The sequence below is a fragment of the Balaenoptera acutorostrata genome, chromosome 1 (genome assembly GCF_949987535.1).
Source record: "Balaenoptera acutorostrata chromosome 1, mBalAcu1.1, whole genome shotgun sequence".
Classification (NCBI taxonomy): Eukaryota; Metazoa; Chordata; class Mammalia; order Artiodactyla; family Balaenopteridae; genus Balaenoptera; species Balaenoptera acutorostrata.
Window position 1 is genome coordinate 168,848,358 of NC_080064.1, and position 19,467 is coordinate 168,867,824.

A 19,467-nucleotide genomic window follows, 5' to 3' on the forward strand; every position below is an offset into this window, starting at 1 on the left:
ACTTATAAATGTCTCTGGAGGAAGCACGTCCAGGTCACGCTAACCGTCGCACTCAGAACACTGCCCCTTAGACCTGACTTGAAACTGTTTTGCTGCGGTTCCAAGCATTTTCTTCTGTGTTTGCAGAGGAAAGTGAAAGCAGCTGTTGCCAAAGAAGGAAAGATGAGGTGGAGGTGTGACAGGCAGGAGGAGGTGAGGGCTGTGCTTTGCATCTCCATTAAAACGAAACCTGCCCTGAAATTTGGGGGTATACTTTGCCTTAATGAGGGTTGCCATTAGAACAATTTTTCCTGTAAAATATCTGCATTTTTCCCAGTCTCAAACCTTCCACCTTGTGGTGTTTACACAACAAGATCGTCAGGACTCTGCTGGGAGTTGCGACAGATTCTCCTTAAATGTGCTTTTGCAAACAGAGCCAGTAGCCTTCTGCTGCGTGTAAGCCCGTTCTGTGTTCTCAGGAACATGTCTTTCTCGTGGAGGAGGGTGGTAGGAAGTGTCTGCTGCTTCCGCGTCTCCGTTGAATCTTCGGCTGCCTTTGCATATCAGCCAGTCACGCTGATCCGCACACTGTTGCACTAAAGGCAGATTTGCAGCAAACGCCACTGGCACGGGTAGGCTCTCAGACTCCCCCAAGTGTGTGGATGCCAACTGCTTTTTATTTCCTCTAAATTGACCTGATCTCATATAAGCAAATGAGCTTAATTCTCGGAGAAGGAGTTTTAGTCACTGCTTTGGGAATACCCAGCACAGAGGGAGGGGAGGTGTTGAGGTCGTAGCTGGGAAAGGCCTTTGATGGTTCTCAGGCACACTCAAGGCTTTGGTCACTTTCCTAGAAGCCCCGAAGGGACATTCCCCTTCCTCCTGGCAATTCTGTGTTCCTGGACATTTAACCTTGACCCCGCAGTTGGTTCTAGTGTATGGCCTTGTGGCAGTCTGTAGTTGCAGTAGAGTCCTGAGGCATCAGGTTAGATGGGCATTGACACATGCTGACAGCTGCAGCGGGAACAGGAAGTTCAATGGTGGTGAAGTGGAACAGCGCTGCCGGGGGCCCAGGTGGTTTCGTGAGCCTCCCCCTCAGCGTCAGCACTTGTTTGGACTGGGCTTTAGTGCTCCTCGTTGCCCAAATGCTCCTCCCCTGGATCCAAGGCAGTGACAGGATGGCTGTCTGGAGAAGGCTTGCCAGCCTGAGAAGAAGACAGCTAGTCTGGGGTCAGCCAGCTCGGGGGCTGCGAGGGGGCAGGAGGCTGGAGCTTCGATCGAGCTCTTGGAGACGCAGAGTTTTGAGCCCTGCTGTAGACTATTTGTGCACATCACTTGCAGGCACTGAGATTTCACCATTTTATGAAGTAGGTGAAAGAAAGAACCTTTGCAAGGTGATTGTACTCCATCTGCATCTGGATGGCATCCTTTTCATCTGCATCAGTGTGACCCATTGCTGCAGTTATCACGGAACCCAGTGGAAAGTACACGACAGATTGTGCCCGTGAAGATTGGAGAGTTTCGGTGCACGAGAGAAGTTTGTCTGGATGACTCGGTTGAGGAAGAGCCTTCCAGGCAGGGGGAATGGAATATGCAGAGATGCAGGGGCATGGCAGAGTGGTTCTTGATTACGTTGTAATTCGTTCCTCCTCCTAATATTAGGTTGAGACTGTTTTTCTCCCTCCCACCAAACAAAGCAGACTCCAGTCAGACCCCTGCCCTCTAGGATGGTTATTGAAAACTCGGGCCACTATGCCATTCATGACATTCATTAGTGTTTCTAGAGGGTGCAAAGGTAATGGGTTAGAAAGTGCATCTATGCAGAATTATTACTACTGAAAATCTTAGCTTCAGGGTGGTTAAATATCTGGCCAAGATCACACAGCTATGGAGCAGAGATTCATTTTAGGACTAAATCCAGTGCTCCTTTCACTAAGTTCCAATTATTGTGTACCGTTACTTAATTGCTAAGTAGAACATTCTGCAAGTTGTACATGCTTCATTGAGAGAACATTCTTCTTCCCTGTCCATAATGCCCATTGACTGGTTTGTGGTTGATATAATAGTGAATGCTCTATTTTTAACCACTGTTTTTTCCACTTTATGAAAGAGCCACTTTCCCCCTCAAGTTAAATCTGAAATGTTTTCAGTTTTTTCCAGAGGAGGTGGAAATTGGTTCCAGCAGAGATGTTTCCTGTGAATCATAAGGTTTTTGAATGATGTTGTATATTCATCTATTAGTTCCCAGTATATTGTCCATGAACTAGAGTACCTCGGTCAAAAGCACTGCAAATTATACTTTGTTTCCCTCATAATTTTGAATTTCAGGACTTCCCAATCTCTGTCTGAAGTGCAGACACTACATTTGAACCTCGTTTTGCTTTAGAAACAGAACAAAACAAAACACAACAAACCTCCTCTTCTTTTAAGACACTAGAATTATTGAATTACTGGAAAAGTTTATGTGTTCAGTAATTTTATTTCCTAGCCTGTACTCATCTCTCTCCAATCCAATCTAATTAGAGTTTGCATGAGGATTGGGTAACAGGAAGTACTGGAAAGCAGATTGCCTTTCTCCTTTTCCTCTTAATGTGAACCATCTGAAATTAACCCAGTGCAAGAGTTTCAACATCAAACACTTGTGAGCCAAGTGAACACATCTGTTTAAGTGTTCCAGATGCAAAGTAGATCTGGATGGCTGCCTCTGATGGTTGAGCCTGATAGAGCCACTGGTCACTTTCCCAAGGATGTGGTCAGCCAGTCTTGCTGGACTCCAACCTTGCCCTATTGAAGAAACTCAGATTTCTAATTCTAACAGTAACCACGGGCACCTGGCAGAGATGCTTCCTACTTTGAAACCTAGAGGAGGCGTTTGGCCAATTGAATGTAATTGTGTGGACGGACACCCTTTGACATAGTGGAGTATCTCATATCATCTGGTACCTATTTTTCACTCTTAAGGGAATAAAGTTAGGGTATTTATTTAGTAGCCATGCATGGGGGAACTTAGATGGCCTCACTTATCCATCCACGGGTAGTTAGGGGCAGGGACCTCTCTGCCAGGTGATGGCGGGAGGCTCAGGCTGATGTTGGAGATAGAAGCCAGGGGAGTGAACAGAGCTCCCTCCCAGACAGCCTTGATGCTGCTGTCCCACAGCACGGGCCCTGAGCTCACGTGGGGTTTCTTATGCTGTGGGTAGTGGTCACCTTTAGGTTCTAGACCAGTATCTGAGCATTTGGTAAATCCCAGCAGTTACATTGAGAACACATCATTTTCCAACATAATCATGATATAGTAATATTAGAAACAAGTCAAGATAGGAGTATGGAGTGAAGAGAACAATCTTCTGTTTCCTTGGCTGAGATTGTCCTTGTTGTTCTTGTGGAATTAAGGTATTTTTTCTTACAGTACTGTTACCTATGGATTATAGAAGATCACTCCTCTCTCTGCGTTCATCTACTTAGTCCCCAAACATTGACTGAATAACTTACCATGATGGCACTGGGAATAGTTATGATTAGGTCATGGTCCCTCAGGGAGTTCTGAGCTAGTTGAGGAAACAGTAGATCATTAATGACAGCTTGGTGCTAAGAGAGAGGTTTGCAGAGTGGCTATGGTGGCTCAGGAGGGCTGGGCTGCCTCAGAGGGCGGATAGACAACATTTCCTGATCGAGAACATTCGACGCTGTGTCCAAAAGCGACAAATGGGAAGAAAGCGGGAGAAATGATTGGAAATGGAGATCCAAGAAAAGAGCGGGAAACTGCAATCCTAGTCCGCACAGAATCCAAAGGGAAAAGATTCCACTTGGAAGAATAAGTGTATTGGCAGTAAGATGGAGCTGGGGATGGGTCAGATTCGGGCAGGGCGGGGGGCTGTGAGAGGAAAGAAAGGGGGCGAATGAGAAGGAATCAAGTATCAAGAGCAATGACTGCAGTTGTGGGGAGTTTGCACCTGGCCACTGGGGGGTGGGACAGGTAGAGGAGCTTGACTGGTCGAAGGGAGAAGGGAGAAATTCAGGAGACTCATTCCTGCCAAGATTCTGAGAACAGCTGGCACAATCCTGCCTTAGATGAGCTATTTCCATGAGTTTGTTGTTTAAAATGAAGACACACTTTTTAAGGACTTTACTGGAGTTGTGTGAGGGAGTGGTCACCAGAAGCAGAGCTGAACTAGCTGTGCACTGCTCCAGGCTCAAGTGGTCATGAGACCACCTTCTCATTTTACCAGTGAGGAAGCTGAGGGCACACAAAGGAGGCCTTGCCAGGGACACACGGGTCAGGGCAGAAGTGCTGTTGTTGCTGCGACCAACACGTTCCTCATTCTCTTCATCATCTCCCAGCAGAGCGAACCTTCTCAGGAATCCTGCCTGTAGTCCAAATTATCTTGATCGTTTGTAGAAAACTCAGCAATAGTACATTTTATTTTATATATATATAATGTTCTCCCCCTACTGAAAACAAATTTCAGGACTCACCTATTCAAGCTCCTTTTACATAGTAAAGCTGAAGTTCAAAAAGGAATTCTTTCCCTAAATGATAACAAGCATCTTTGATACATTTGGATAAGAAATAATGAAATAAATTTACTAATTTCATACGTCAGGCACTGTGAAAAAGAGCACACTAATTTACTCTTATATTTGCAAATTGAAAAAGTAGAAGATTTAATTTATGCTTCCCTAAGTAGTTTCTCTGTTTGTGTATATATGTTACACACGTACACACACACACACACACACACACACCCACCCTTGTGAATGGTCTCCTCCTACTTGGTTGGTGTGGGAAGAGGGGAGGTAGACCCCATTATAGGGACAGTTACAGAAGAAGTGACAGAATGGGATGGGAGGGTCAGGACATGGCAGCGAGGTAAGGTGCGCTGGGAACCTGTGAGTGGAGACTATCACCTTGGTGAAACACTCCTGGCATGGATGGCTAGTTGTTAGTGAATGTAGCTTTGTCCAGCTCCAGTATAAAGTGCTCCCAAGAGCTATTGTTTCTGAATGTTTGGAAACAATTTCAAAGCTTGCCTGCTCTTCTGTTAAGTAAATAAAGCCTTAGGCTCAACCCAAAAAACAGCTAATTAGATAATGGTGGGGATTTTGTTATGAATATAATTCCCATATGAAATTGCTCTGCCTTGGGCCATGGTCTCACTCTGCTTGGTGGAAGAATACAAGTTCCACTGTGGGTTCCACGTTGGAGGGTTTTATTGCCCTTTTCCAAGTGCTAAGACTAGGAAGACCATAGAGACCATGAGTTGAGTATGTGTTGAACTTAACTGTCTCACAAATATGAGTTTCACCTTTTAAGCAAGCCTAGGAGAAAGACAAATTCAAATTCAACACGAAGACAGTAGAAAGAGCACGGGCTCCAGAGCCGGACAGACTTGAATTTGAATCTTACCCCTGGCAGCTAGGGGCAGAAGGACATTTGTAACCGTTACTTAAGCTTTAAGACGGTCTTGTGCTTCATTTGTTAATTGTAGGTATTGATGCCCTACAAGAACGTTGTGAGGAATAATTGAAATACATACAAGAGTCATCCAGATCATTATCAAATAAATGTTAGTTTTCTTCTTCCAAATCCATTCTACAGACATTTAACTGAGCTTTTGTTACATACATGGTTCTGTGGTAGGTGTTTGGGAGAGGTAGGATCAAAGAAGAATAAGACCTATATTACTGTTGGAATGGGGACAATATGACATGCACTCAAACGACAGCCCAGGAACTCTGTCCACACCAGCCTCCTTGCTGTTCCTGGAACATTCAGCCCTGCTCCTGCCTCTGCACCTCAAGACTGGCTGTTCCCTCTTCCTAGAACTCTTACCTCTGCTCCTTCACCTCCTCCTTTACTCATAAGTCATCTTCTCAGCGATGCCTTCCCCGATCACGCTAAACTCCCTGGGACTAGTACCCCCCATCGCTCTTCCCTGTTTATTTGTTTTTCCCTCTGACAAATATAATTTGTGTGTGTGTGTGTGTTTTCTGTCATCCCATGCTCCTTCTCCCTCTTCAGCGTAAACGCTGTGACTGTCTGATGTCTTCACTGCTCTATCCTCAGTGCCTAGAACAATGCCCAGTTGGCACCCAGTAAATTTTAATTGAATAGATGAGTGATGGAATTAATTACCTTCAGGTACCAGGAGGGGCATGTACCAAGTCCCAGTGGCCAGAAGAGCAGAAGCATGTTAGGGACTGTATTAGTTTCCTACGGCAGCTGTAACAATTATCATAAAATTAGTGACTTAACACAAACTTATTATCTACAGTGCTGGAGGTCAGAAGCCTCACACAGGCCTCACTGGGCTAATATCAAAGTCTTGGCAGGGCTGCATTCTTTCTGGAGATCCCAGGAGAGAATCCGTTTCCCTGCCTTTTCCAGCTTCTGCAGGCTGCCTGTACTCTTTGCTCTGTGGGTCCCTTCCTCTGTCTTCAAGGCCAGCAAAGGCAGGTTAAGTCCTCCTCACATCACATTGCTCTGACATTCTCTTCTGCCTCCTTCCACTTTTAAGGACCCTTGTGATTACACTGGGCCCACCTAGGTAGTCCAGGACAGTCTCTTAATTTTAAGGTCAGTGACCAACAGTCTGAATCCCACTTGCAACTTAATTCCCCTTTGCCATGTACGCTAACATATTCACAGGTTCTGGGGATCAGGACGTGGACATCTTTGGGGATGCATGTGTCTGCCTACCACAGAGTCTAACAAGTGAGACATTTTGCCTAGAGCCTAAGATTTGAGCTCCCGGTAGTGAAATATAAAACAGAAAAATTTAATCAAGAATGGCCATGGATGTCAAGATTTTTTTTTTTACATCTTTATTGAAGTATAATTGCTTTACAATAGTGTGTTAGTTTCTGCTGTATAACAAAGTGAATCAGCTATACGTATACATGTATCCCCATATCCCCTCCCTCTTGCATCTCCCTCCCACCCTCCCTATCCCACCCCTCTAGGTGGTTGCAAAGCACCGAGCTGATCTCCCTGTGCTATGCGGCTGCTTCCCACTAGCTATCTGTTTTATGTTTGGTTGTGTATATATGTCAGTGCCACTCTTTCACTTCATCCCGGCTTACCCTTCCCCCTCCCCGTGACCTCAGATCCATTCTCTACATCTGCATCTTTATTCCTGTCCTGCCCCTAGGTTCATCAGAACCATTTTTTTTTTTTTAGATTCCATATATGTGTGTTAGCATACGGTATTTGTTTTTCTTTTTCTGACTTGAGTCGGTATGACAGACTCTAGGTCCATCCACCTCACTACAAGTAACTCAATTTCGTTTCTTTTTATGGCTGAGTACTATTCCATTGTATATATGTGCAACATCTTCATTATCCATTCATCTGTTGATGGACACTTAGATTGCTTCCGTGTCCTGGGTATTGTAAATAGTGCTGCAATGAACATAGTGGTACATGTCTCTTTTTGAATTGTGGTTTTCTCAGGGTATATGCCCAGTAGTGGGATTGCTGGGTCTTATGGTAGTTCTATTTTTAGTTTCTTAAGGAACCTCCATACTGTTCTCCATGGTGGCTGTATCAATTTACATTCCCACCAACAGTGCAAGAGGGTTCCCTTTTCTCCACACCCACTCCAGCATTTGTTGTTTGTAGATTTTTTGATGATGGCCATTCTGACTGGTGTGAGGTGATACCTCATTGTAGTTTTGATTTGCATTTCTCTGATGATTAGTGATGTTGAGCATCCTTTCATGTGTTTGTTAGCAATCTGTATATCTTCCTTGAAGAAATGTCTGTTTAGGTCTTCTGCCCATTTTTGGATTGGGTCGTTTGTTTTTTTGATATTGAGCTGCATGAGCTGCTTGTATATTTTGGAGATTAATCCTTTGTCAGTTGCTTCGTTTGCAAATATTTTCTCCCATTGTCTTTTCTTCTTGTTTGTAGTTTCCTTTGCTATGCAAAAGCTTTTAAGTTTAATTAGGTCCCATTTGTTTACTTTTGTTTTTATTTTCATTACTCTAGGAGGTGGGTCAAAAAGGATCTTGCTGTGTTTATGTCATAGAATGTTCAGCCACTGTCTTCCTCTAAGAGTTTTAAAGTGTCTGGCCTTACATTTAGGTCTGTAATCCATTTGGAGTTTATTTTTGTGCACGGGGTTAGGAAGTGTTCTAATTTCATTCTTTTACATGTACCTGTCCAGTTTTCCTAGCACCACTTATTGAAGAGGCTCTCTTTTCTCCATTGTATATTCTTGCCTCCTTTATCAAAGATAAGGTGATCATATGTGCATGAGTTTATCTCTGGGCTTCCTGTCTTGTTCCCTTGATCTATATTTCTGTTTCTGTGCCAGTACCATACTGTCTTGATGACTGTAGCTTTGTAGTATAGTCTGAAGTCAGGGAGCCTAATTCCTCCAGCTCCGTTTTTCTTTCTCAAGATTGCTTTGGCTATTCGGGGTCTTTTGTGTTTCCATACAAATTGTGGAATTTTTTGTTCTAGTTCTGTGAAAAATGCCATTGGTAGTTTGACAGGGATTGCATTGAATCTGTAGATTGATTTGGGTAGTATAGTCATTTTCACAATGTTGATTGTGAAATCCAAGAACATGGTATATCTTTCCATCTGTTTGTATCATCTTTAATTTCTTTATTCAGTGTCTTATAGTTTTCTGTGCACAGGTCTTTTGTCTCCTTAGGTAGGTTTATTCCTAGGTATTTTATTCTTTTTGCTGCAATGGTAAATGGGAGTGTTTCCTTAATTTCTCTATCAGATTTTTCGTTGTTAGTGTATAGGAATGCAAGAGATTTCTGTGCATTAATTTTATATCCTGCTACTTTACCAAGTTCATTGACTAGCTCTAGTGGTTTTCTGGTTGCATCTTTAGGATTCTCTACGTATAGTATCATGTCATCTGCAAACAGTGACAGTTTTACTTCTTCTTTTCCGATTTGGATTCCTTTTATTTCTTTGTCTTCTCTGATTGCTGTGGCTAAAACTTCCAAAATAATGTTGAATAATAGTGGTAAGAGTGGGCAAACTTGTCTTGTTCCTGATCTTAGTGGAAATAGTTTCAGTTTTTCACCATTGAGGATGATGTTGGCTGTGGGTTTGTCATATATGGTCTTTATTATGTTGAGGTAAGTTCCCTCTATGCCTACTTTCTGGAGGATTTTTATCATAAAGGGGGGTTGAATTTTGTCGAAAGCTTTTTCTGCATCTATTGAGATGATCATGCGGTTTTTCTTCTTCACTTTGTTAATATAGTGTATCACATTGATTGATTTGCATATATTGAAGAATCCATGCATTCCTGGGGTAAACCCCACTTGACCATGGTGTATGATCCTTTTAATGTGCTGTTGGATTCTGTTTGCTAGTATTTTTCTGAGGATTTTTGCATCTATGTTCATCAGTGATATTGGCCTGTAGTTTTCTTTTTTTGTGACATCTCTGTCTCGTTTTGGTATCAGGGTGATGGTGGCCTTGTAGAATGAGTTTGGGAGTGTTCCTCCCTCTGCTATATTTTGGAAGAGTTTGAGAAGGATAGGTGTTAGCTCTTCTCTAAATGTTTGATCGAATTCGCCTGTGAAGCCATCTGGTCCTGGGCTTTTGTTTGTTGGAAGATTTTTAATCACAGTTTCAATTTCATTGCTTGTGATTGGTCTGTTTATATTTTCTATTTCTTCCTTGTTCAGTCTTGGAAGGTTGTGCTTTTCTAAGAATTTGTCCATTTCTTCCAGGTTGTCCATTTTATTGGCATATAGTTGCTTGTAGTAATCTCTCACGATCCTTTGTATTTCTGCAGTGTCAGTTGTTACTTCTCCTTTTTCACTTCTAATTCTGTTGATTTGAGTTTTCTCCCTTTTTTTCTTGATGAGTCTGGCTAATGGTTTATCAATTTTGTTTATCTTCTCAAAGAACCAGCTTTTAGTTTATTGATCTTTGCTATTGTTTCCTTCATTTCTTTTTCATTTATTTCTGATCTGATCTTTATGATTTCTTTCCGTCTGCTAACTTTGGGGTTTTTTTGTTCTTCTTTCTCTAGTTGCTTTAGGTGTAAGGTTAAGTTGTTTATTTGAGATATTTCTTGTTTCTTGAGGTAGGATTGTACTGCTATAAACTTCCCTCTTAGAACTGTTTTTGCTGCATCCCATAGGTTTTGGGTCATCATGTCTTCATTGTCTTTTGTTTCTAGGTATTTTTAAATTTCCTCTTTGATTTCTTCAGTGATCTCTTGGTTGTTTAGTAATGTATTGTTTAGCCTCCATGTGTTTGTGTTTTTTTCAGTTTTTTTCCTGTAATTGACATCTAGTCTCATAGCGTTGTGGTTGGAAAAGATACTTGATATGATTTCAGTTTTCTTAAATTTACCAATGCTTGGTTTGTGCCCCAAGATATGATCTATCCTGGAGAATGTTCCATGAGCACTTGGGAAGAACGTGTATTCTGTTGTTTTTTGGATGGAATGTCCTATAAATGTCAGTTAAGTCCATCTTGTCTAATGTGTCATTTAAAGCGTGTGTTTCCTTTTTTATCTTCATTTGGATGATCTGTCCATTGGTGAAAGTGCGGTGTTAAATTCCCCTACTGTAATTGTGTTCCTGTCGATTTCCCCTTTTATGGCTGTTAGCATTTGCCTTATGTATTGAGGTGCCCTGTGTTGGGTGTGTAACTATTTACAATTGTTATATCTTCTTCTTGGATTGATCCCTTGATCATTATGTAGTGTCCTTCTTTGTCTCTTGTAATAGTCTTTATTTAAAGTCTATTTTGTTTGATATGAGAATTGCTGCTCCAGTTTCCTTTTGGTTTCCATTTGCATGGAATATCTTTTTTCATCCCCTCACTTTCAGTCTGTATGTGTCCCTAGGTCTGCAGTCGGTCTCTTGGAGACAGCATATATATGGGTCTTGTTTTTGTATCCATTCAGCCAGCCTATGTCTTTTGGTGGGAGCATTTAATCCATTTACATTGAAGATAATTATCGATATGTATGTTCCTATTACCATTTTCTCAATTGTTTTGGGTTTGTTTTTGTAGGACTTTTCCTTCTCTTGTGTTTCCTGCCTGGAGAAGTTCCTTTAGCATTTGTTGTAAAGCGAGTTTGGTGGTGCTGAATTCTTTTAACTTTTGCTTGTCTGTAAAGATTTTAATTTCTCTGTCGAATGGTTGTCAAGATTTAATATGGGGGCTTCAACTGGGAGGCACTAGGAAGTTACTAAAGGCTTTTGTGATATAGTGGAACTGTGGCTTCAGGAGATGGAGACGGACTTAGAGCAGGTATTTAGAGGGAGATTGATGTTTAACCTTTTAAAAGCAATTGATTTTTATTTCCCTCTTATACACAAAAAACACTAGGTTCTTACTTAGAATTTCCTAAAAGAAGTAGGGCCCACTTATGGTGTCTTTTTAAAAACCACCCTATTATATTACACATATGTACAACATATGTACACAGAGACTCATAAAGCCCTGTCACACAGACACACTCACACAAATGCACACATTTCCTCCTACACACACCCACTGCCTCTCCCATTCTTGAGATCTCTTTTCTGTGGTACTTGGTGGCCCTCGTTTTTTTCTGCCCTGGCACACTTGAGTGACATGTATCTTCCCACCAGTAACATAGGCTTACTCTGGCAGTGGTTCTCACAGGGGTCATTCTATAAACCTCCCCTAGTAGGCATGTAAGAATCTCCAGGGAGCTACATATAGTTTGAAAAAGTCTTCCCTCCCTCACCTTTACCATCACCCCACAGTGGCCATGATTTGATATCACTTTCTAGAATGGTTCTTCTCCCTGACATCCACTGAGAATCTAGTGGATATGGAACACCTGGTTTTGAGTAGAGGCTGATGAGAATTTCTTACCCTTTGGTTAGCCTCTTTAAAGCAGCGCCATCCAGTAGAGCTTTCTGTGATGATAGAACTGTTCTCTGTCTGTGCTGCCCAATATGGTAGCCACAGCCACACGTGGCTACTGAGCTCTTGAAATGTGGACATACAGGAAAAATAGAGGACTCAATAGGAGGACAATGAATAAATGGTAACTCCTACCTTCATTTTGAATTGCTTTTTAAATTTTTTTTTTTAGTTTTTGCAGAAGTCAACATTGGTTCACATGGGTGTAGCTATGCTCATCTTTTACCTAACTTCATTTTGATTGATAACTCAATATTTGATTGCAGTGTAGGGACTTCCCTGGGGGCTCAGTGGTTAAGAATCCACCTGCCAATGCAGGGGACACGGGTTCGAGCCCTGGTCCAGGAAGATCCCACATGCCATGGGGTCACTAAGCCCATGAGCCACAACTGCTGAGCCTGCGTGCCACAACTACTAAAGCCCATGCACCTAGAGCCTGTGCTCTGCAACAGGAGAAGCCACCGCAATGAGAAGCCCGTGCCCCGCAACGAAGAGTAGCCCCCACTGGCTGCAACTAGAGAAAGCCCGCATACAGCAACGAAGAACTGATGCAACCATAAATAAATAAATAAATAAATAAATATATTTATTTGAAGGAAAAAAAAAGTGTTATCCATGGGTTTCCTGACAAATGATTCTTCCTCTTGCCTCTGTTCCCCTTCCTGATAAATACATACATACATATATGTATATATGTAAGCTTTATTGAGATATAATTCACATATGGTACAATTCAATCAGTTAAAGTATACAATTCAATAGCTTTTCATGTATTCAAAGAGTTATGGAACCATCAACATGATTGATTTTAGAATATTTTCATCACCCCCAAAAAACTCATTAGTAGTCACCCCCCCGTTCTCCCTACCCACCACCCCCTGCCCTAGCCATTTACTAATCTACTTTCCTGTCTCCATGGATTTATCTATTCTGAGCATTTCATATGGGTGGAATCATACAATATGTGGTCCTTTGTGACTGGCTTCTTTCACTAAGCATGATGTTTTTTAAGGTTCATTCATGTTGTAGCATGTATTAGTACTTCATTTCTTTTTTTTTTAAATTTATTTATTTTTGGCTGCGTTGGGTCTTCCTTGCTGCGTGCGTACTTTCTCTAGCTGCGGTGAGTGGAGGCTACTCTTCGTTGCGGTGTGTGGGCTTCTCATTGCGTTGGCTTCTCTTGTTGCGGAACACAGGCTCTAGGCATGCGGGCTTCCGTAGTTGTGGCTTGCGGGCTCTAGAGCGCAGGCTCAGTAGTTGTGGTGCACGGGCTTCGTTGCTCCGCGGCATGTGGGAAGTTCCCGGACCAGGGCTTGAACCCTTGTCCCCTGCATTGGCAGGTGGATTCTTAACCACTGCGCCACCAGGGAAGCCCAGTACTTCATTTCTTTTTATTGTCAACTAATATTCCATTGTATGGCTATACCACATTTTGTTTATCCATTCATTGGTTGATGGAAATTTGGGTTGTTTCTACTTTATTTGCTATTATGAATAATGCTGCTGTGAACATTTATGCACAAGTTTTTATGTGAACATATATTCTCATTTTTATTGCATATACATCTATGGAGTGGAATTGTTGTATAGTAACTCTGTGTTTAACTTTTAGAATAACTGCCAAACTGTTTTCCAAAGTGGCTGCACCATTTTACATTCCTACCAGTAATGCATGAGGGTTCCAATTTTTCTACAACCTTACCAACATTTGTTATTATCTTTTTTATTATAACCATCCTAGTTATGAAATGATATCTGCTTGTGGTTTTGATTTGCATTTCCCCGATGGCTAATAATATTGAGCATCTTTTCATGTGTTTATTGGCCATCTGTATATCTTCCCTGGAGAAATATCTATTCAGATCCTTTGCCCATTTTTTAATTGAGGAATTTGTCTTCCTCTGTTCTTTTAATTTGGCCTGAACAGGATGCTGATATGCTAACTGGTGATGAACAAGTATGGAAGGAAGTTCAAGAATCCCTGAAAAAAATCGAAGAACTGAAGGCACATTGGAGTATCCTTTTACCTGTGGATTGAGTTGTTTTGTGGGATTGCTTCCTTACTGGTTGGAGCCTGGTATTAATGAATCCATGTCCAGGGTTTGACCTCTCCACGAGCCAAAGAGCTTCATTCTGTTCCGTGGTCACAGGTTGCATCCCTGACCCCAGCCAACAATTTCAGTAATGGCTAAGGAAGATATGGTAAGGTCAGCATGAATTCCACTCCACCATTAGATGATAATCCAAATTTATAGGCAGGATTAGTGGGACAGTAAGTAGTACTCTCGTTATATGTACAAGGTAACAAATTTCTGGATTCCCTTCCTCCCGTAACCTACATCTCTAAAAAGTATAACTTGGAATCCTTATAATTTAATGACTGTAGTCAACCATGACTGCAATGGCAATGGGAGTTGCCTCACAATACATTTTCTTGGCGTAAATAGTGAGGGGACCTCGGGAGGACTCACTCCCAGTAAGCACTGGAGGATTGTAAGAGCCCGTGGTCTGTCAGTCTTTGAGTCTCAAGGGGTTGATTAACTCCCAAGTGGATTCACTGTGTTCCCCTTTCTCTTTTCCCCCAATCATCTTATGGTCACGGAAAAGTCTGCAGAAAGGTGCCTGTTCTGTCATCGATAGTCTGTTCTCTTTGGGTGGGCTGTCTGCCCTCCTCCCCTCACTGGAGCAGAGTGACTTGTGGTAAACACCCAGAAAATGCCAGGGACTAAATTTATGAGCAAATACAGGTCAGCATTAGCTTGGGAGAAAAGCCTCTTAGTTAAAATTATTCCATTTTTTTGCTCACTGAGGTGTTTTACAGGAAAGGTTTACCTTGTTTGCCAGGTGACTGTTGCCAGTGTTTCGAAGGGAAGTTGTCATGTGGTCCCTCCCAGCTTGCTGGGGGATAAAGTAGATGTATTCCTGTCAGCGGCTGCATCTGGTTTTTACTTCTAAGGCTTGTCACCTCAAACCTCTTTAAAATGAGTTGGAACATATGTAAATGAACAGGCAAATAATTATGGAGGTCATGCAACATGATGTTAAAATAGAGTCAAAGTCTTGCCACAGAAATGTCTGGCATTGTGTAAGAGACAGGCATTCCTCCTGACAATCCATCAAATATCTAATCCTAGGATGAAAAGCCACAGAAGTTAGCGTGGCAGTCTGTTACGAAACCAGTGCGTTGCCTAAGATACTGCTTCCCCCAGCCTCTGGGGGCCACATGCAGCAAACTTTAAACATGCACGTCAGGTGAGTACAACAGAAAGTCATCAAGTCACTTTTCTTCAATAAATGTGCCTCTTCCGAGACCAGAGGCAACTCCTCAGAAACAGACTGGTCCTAAAATTACAGAGTGTTATGTACAGAAAGGCCCTCAGCCATGTGTTAGGGGGCCTGAAGTTCTAACCAGGAAGTCAGGCCTGTGGGGTAAGGTATTATGACACCAGAGGCCCCCGCTGAAAGAAAAATATATTTCCTGTGAGGGTTAATAAAGATAGGAGCTCCCACTCACGCAAGTGGCTTGATTGGTTTATCAAAAGTGTTCACTGATGTGTTGGAAAGCAGTGCCCTGAGAGTCTGAATGGTGGAAAAGGTAGATTTTGCCGGAGAGAGGGCAAAGGACAGGTGGGCCGTCTGTCCAGGATGGGGGATGCTGTGTTAGGACCAGAGGAAGAGGTTTTGAGCTGGAGGCGGGTCGGAGAGCCCTGGACTGTGTGAGAGTCGGGCAGGGTGTGGGTGTATGGCGGGGAAATGCCATCAACCTTACTCCACTGACCCATCTTCCTTAAGCTGGTCACGCTCGGAGGTCATGGCACAGTAAAAGGAGGAGGAAGGCACTGATATTTGTGCAGTATGATCTTGTGCAAGACACTAAATGTTCTCCCACTGTGTCCCAGGTACACAATTCTGCCTGGCTCAGGAGAGAACACGTGAAGCGTTTTTTAAAAACTTTACATACAGTATCTTATTTAATTCTTACAGCGACATTAGGCATTTTTATTTCTGGCCTACTTCAAAGCACAGGTGATGTCCTCAGAACCTCAAATCTGACCAATGGCAGAACTAGCTTAGATTTATTTTATTTTTTTATTTTTTTATTTTTTTAACATCTTTATTGGAGTATAATTGCTTTACAATGGTATGTTAATTTCTGCTTTATAACAAAGTGAATCAGTTATACATATATATGTATGTTCCCTTATCTCTTCCCTCTTGTGTCTCCCTCCCACCCTCCCTATCCCACCCCTCTAAGTGGTCACAAACCACCGAGCTGATCTCCCTGTGCTATGCGGCTGCTTCCCACTAGCTATCTATTTTACGTTTCGTAGTGTATATATGTCCATGCCACTCTCTCACTTTGTCACAGCTTACCCTTCCCCCTCCCCATATCCTCAAGTCCATTCTCTAGTAGGTCTGTGTCTTTATTCCTGTCTTACCCCTAGGTTCTTCATGACCTTTTTTTTTTTTCTTAGATTCCATATATATGTGTTAGCATACGGTATTTGTTTTTCTCTTTCTGACTTACTTCACTCTGTATGACAGACTCGAGGTCCATCCACCTCACTACAAATAACTCAATTTCGTTTCTTTTTATGGCTGAGTAATATTCCATTGTATATATGTGCCACGTCTTCTTTATCCATTCATCTGTCGATGGACACTTAGGTTGCTTCCAAGTCCTGGCTATTGTAAATAGAGCTGCAATGAACATTGTGGTACATGACTCTTTTTGAACTATGGTTTCCTCAGGGTATATGCCCAGTAGTGGGATTGCTGGATCATATGGTAGTTCTATTTTTAGTTTTCTAAGGAACCTCCATCCTGTTCTCCATAGTGGCTGTATCAATTTACATTCCCACCAACAGTGCAAGAGGGTTCCCTTTTCTCCACACTCTCTCCAGCATTTATTGTTTCTAGATTTTTTGATGATGGCCGTTCTGACCCGTGCGAGATGATACCTCATTGTAGTTTTGATTTGCATTTCTCTAATGATTGATGTTGAGCATCCTTTCACGTGTTTGTTGGCAATCTGTACATCTTAAATCCAGCTTCTTCTGCGGTCAAATGCTGTGCCATTTCTGTAAATCTGCAAACCTTGCGCCCTGTGGAATTCCAGCCTGTGGAAGCAGATGAAGTCGGAGCTACACAGGTTGCAGGTGAGGGAGGAGCGGGAGACGGGCAGTCCCAGCCTAGCGTCCTCCTTGGCCTCGGCCATGCCTAACACAGCATCAAAGGGAAGAAACTGTGTCAGGTCCCTGGGGCCTGCCTTCTCTCTCACCTGCAGCTGTGCTTCTGAGGGAGTTCACCTGCAGGACTCGAGGCGCACTGCATACACCACGTCCTCAGTCGTCTGAGTGCCTCGTCAGTTTTAAAAAGTGAGGTCGCACTGGACTCCATGAGAGTCAGTTATGGACTCACGGTTAATGGGAAAGTCACTGTGGCTCCGAAGTGAAGATTGGGTCTTCTCCCCACCCTTTTTAAAGCATCCTTTCCCCCTGCCTGCAATTTATGTACATAAGCCACATGTTCTTAATATTTATCTTTTACTTTGGGGGTTTAAAATAAGAATAGCTTTATTTGGTTAAGTATAGACTTGAATCACTTTTGTTTTATAATCAAAAACCTTAAATTTGAGATCCAGTGGAAATGGATTTCTTTAAGTTGTTTCCCCTAGCGTGTGCCTGGGTTGTGTTTTTGGTTTCTTATATGCCCAAGGTTCAAATGACACAGAAACAAAAATGAGCTCCTCCTTTTTTAAAAGGAGTCTCTCTAAAGCGTCTTTAATTTCAGATCGTTTTTGAAACAGAAGCTAACAGAGTAAATAATTTTAAACTGAACTATCTTACTCTTTAGCTCATTTAATAAACAGCTGCATTTATTTCATGGCTAGGTTTAAAGAGAATACATGTAGGAATAGGAAGGAAGAATGGTTCTCTGGAAATCTAATCCCTCAAAGCACAGGCTTGGTTGGAAGATGGTTTGTTGATGTAAACAGAATTTCCTTCTCTGAGACACCACTTACATGTTTTTGTTTCTCAAGTGTGTTTTCAGGCAGCTCTCATCTGTGCAAAATAATGGGCGCTTCCTTCCCCCCCGTGCCTGGGAGCTCTTCAGCCTTTTCGAGAATCTCATTTTACTTTTGTTTTTTCTTGATGAAGACAATGAATCCTTAGCTAAGGTTAATAACAGAGTGGGAACAGGTTCTGGCCATGTGCCAGGCGATCCTAAGCAGCAACGCTGAGCGGCTTCCCGATATCAACATCTACCAGCTGAAGGTGCTCGACTGCGCCATGGACGCCTGCATCAACCTCGGGCTGCTGGAGGAGGCGTTGTTCTACGGCATTCGGACCATGGAGCCGTACAGGTGAGTCCGGGGAGGGGCTAAAGTAAGGGCTACAGTGTCTTTACTTGGGGCAGAGGCTCGAGAGAGCCTGACATCATCCTGATCGCTGCTGCTTTGTAAGAGTGTTCCATCTGCTTCTCAGTCAGTGTGTAAAACCACACCTTTGTTCATTGATGCGTTCATTCCTCATTTGTAAATTTCCTTCCGTGTGTCAGGCACTGTGGGTGTGCAGGGACTGATGAAATGCTGTCTGCACGTGGAGCTAGTGCTTGTAATAAGGTGCAGCGCTCGCCATGGTAGAGGCAAGTACAGAGTTTGGGGGAGCAGAGAGGGGCTCGGCACAGACGTAGCCTGGGGCCTGCGGCCTGTGGCCTTAGCCCTGCCGATCTAGGTGAGGACGCCGGTGTGGGACCCTCCACCTGGCTGACAGCAGTACTGGTTTCTTCCATTTCTCAGGGCTTTATGGTTCCCGGGGTGCCTTCACTTGAACCATTTGACCTCATAATCACCTTATGACCCAAGCAGGAGAGCAGGGAGACAGCCCTGCTCAAACATGTCATTGAGTCAGGGGAAGGAACTACTGGTAACGAATTGTTTCTTGACCGGCCTCAGCTCCTCCAGACCATTGCGTGTTTTGCCCCTAAACGTTCTGGTAACTCAGGGGAGCTTTCGGAGGGAGGGCAGTGTTGAAGTCTAGTGCTGAGAATTTGGTGCTGGTGGGTGTGGGACCCTGGTTTGCAGTGGGCTAAGAACATACGTTTGGAAGATGAGATAGATCAGTCCAGAAGAAAGGGCACAGAGACGCATATACCATCATCTGAGGTTGCAATAGCCGCCTCCAGCACAGAACAAGGTCACTCACTGCGGGGAAGGTGCCCTGAAAGCATCTGGGACCTGGGGAGGCTGGGGGAGGCCCCTGCGGAGGAGGGGCACCATTCCAGGCAGATACTGAGTTTCCCAGCTCTGAAGACCGTGCAGACACGATGTCAGCCCTAAGGGGCTAAGGAAAGGGAGGATCCAGGTCTAGACCTATGCCACATGGGCAACCGGCAGGGGAGTGGCCCTCAGGGAAGGAGGGGAGGGAGGCAGAGCCCAGGGCGCCGTCTGTCCCCACTTGACGAAGAGCCTCAGAAGACACCAGGGCTGGGAAGTTACCAGGATCAACACGATAAGAACAGAAGCAAGTCCAGGGTCTGGGATGTCAGTCCGGGCAAAGGGAGGAAGCCGGAAATGACACATTTGGTCAGGA

At 43.3% G+C, this 19,467-nt stretch overlaps 1 protein-coding gene across 1 annotated transcript in view; it reads left to right on the forward strand.

Annotated features, from left to right (window-relative positions):
• Window positions 1-19,467, forward strand: part of SMYD3 (SET and MYND domain containing 3) — a 716,908-nt gene that overhangs the window by 592,598 nt on the left and 104,843 nt on the right. The window contains exons 9-10 of the mRNA XM_007167174.2: window positions 13,800-13,887; window positions 18,065-18,239. Coding sequence (XP_007167236.1) covers window positions 13,800-13,887; window positions 18,065-18,239 — 263 coding nt within the window. The remainder of the gene's footprint in view (window positions 1-13,799; window positions 13,888-18,064; window positions 18,240-19,467) is intronic.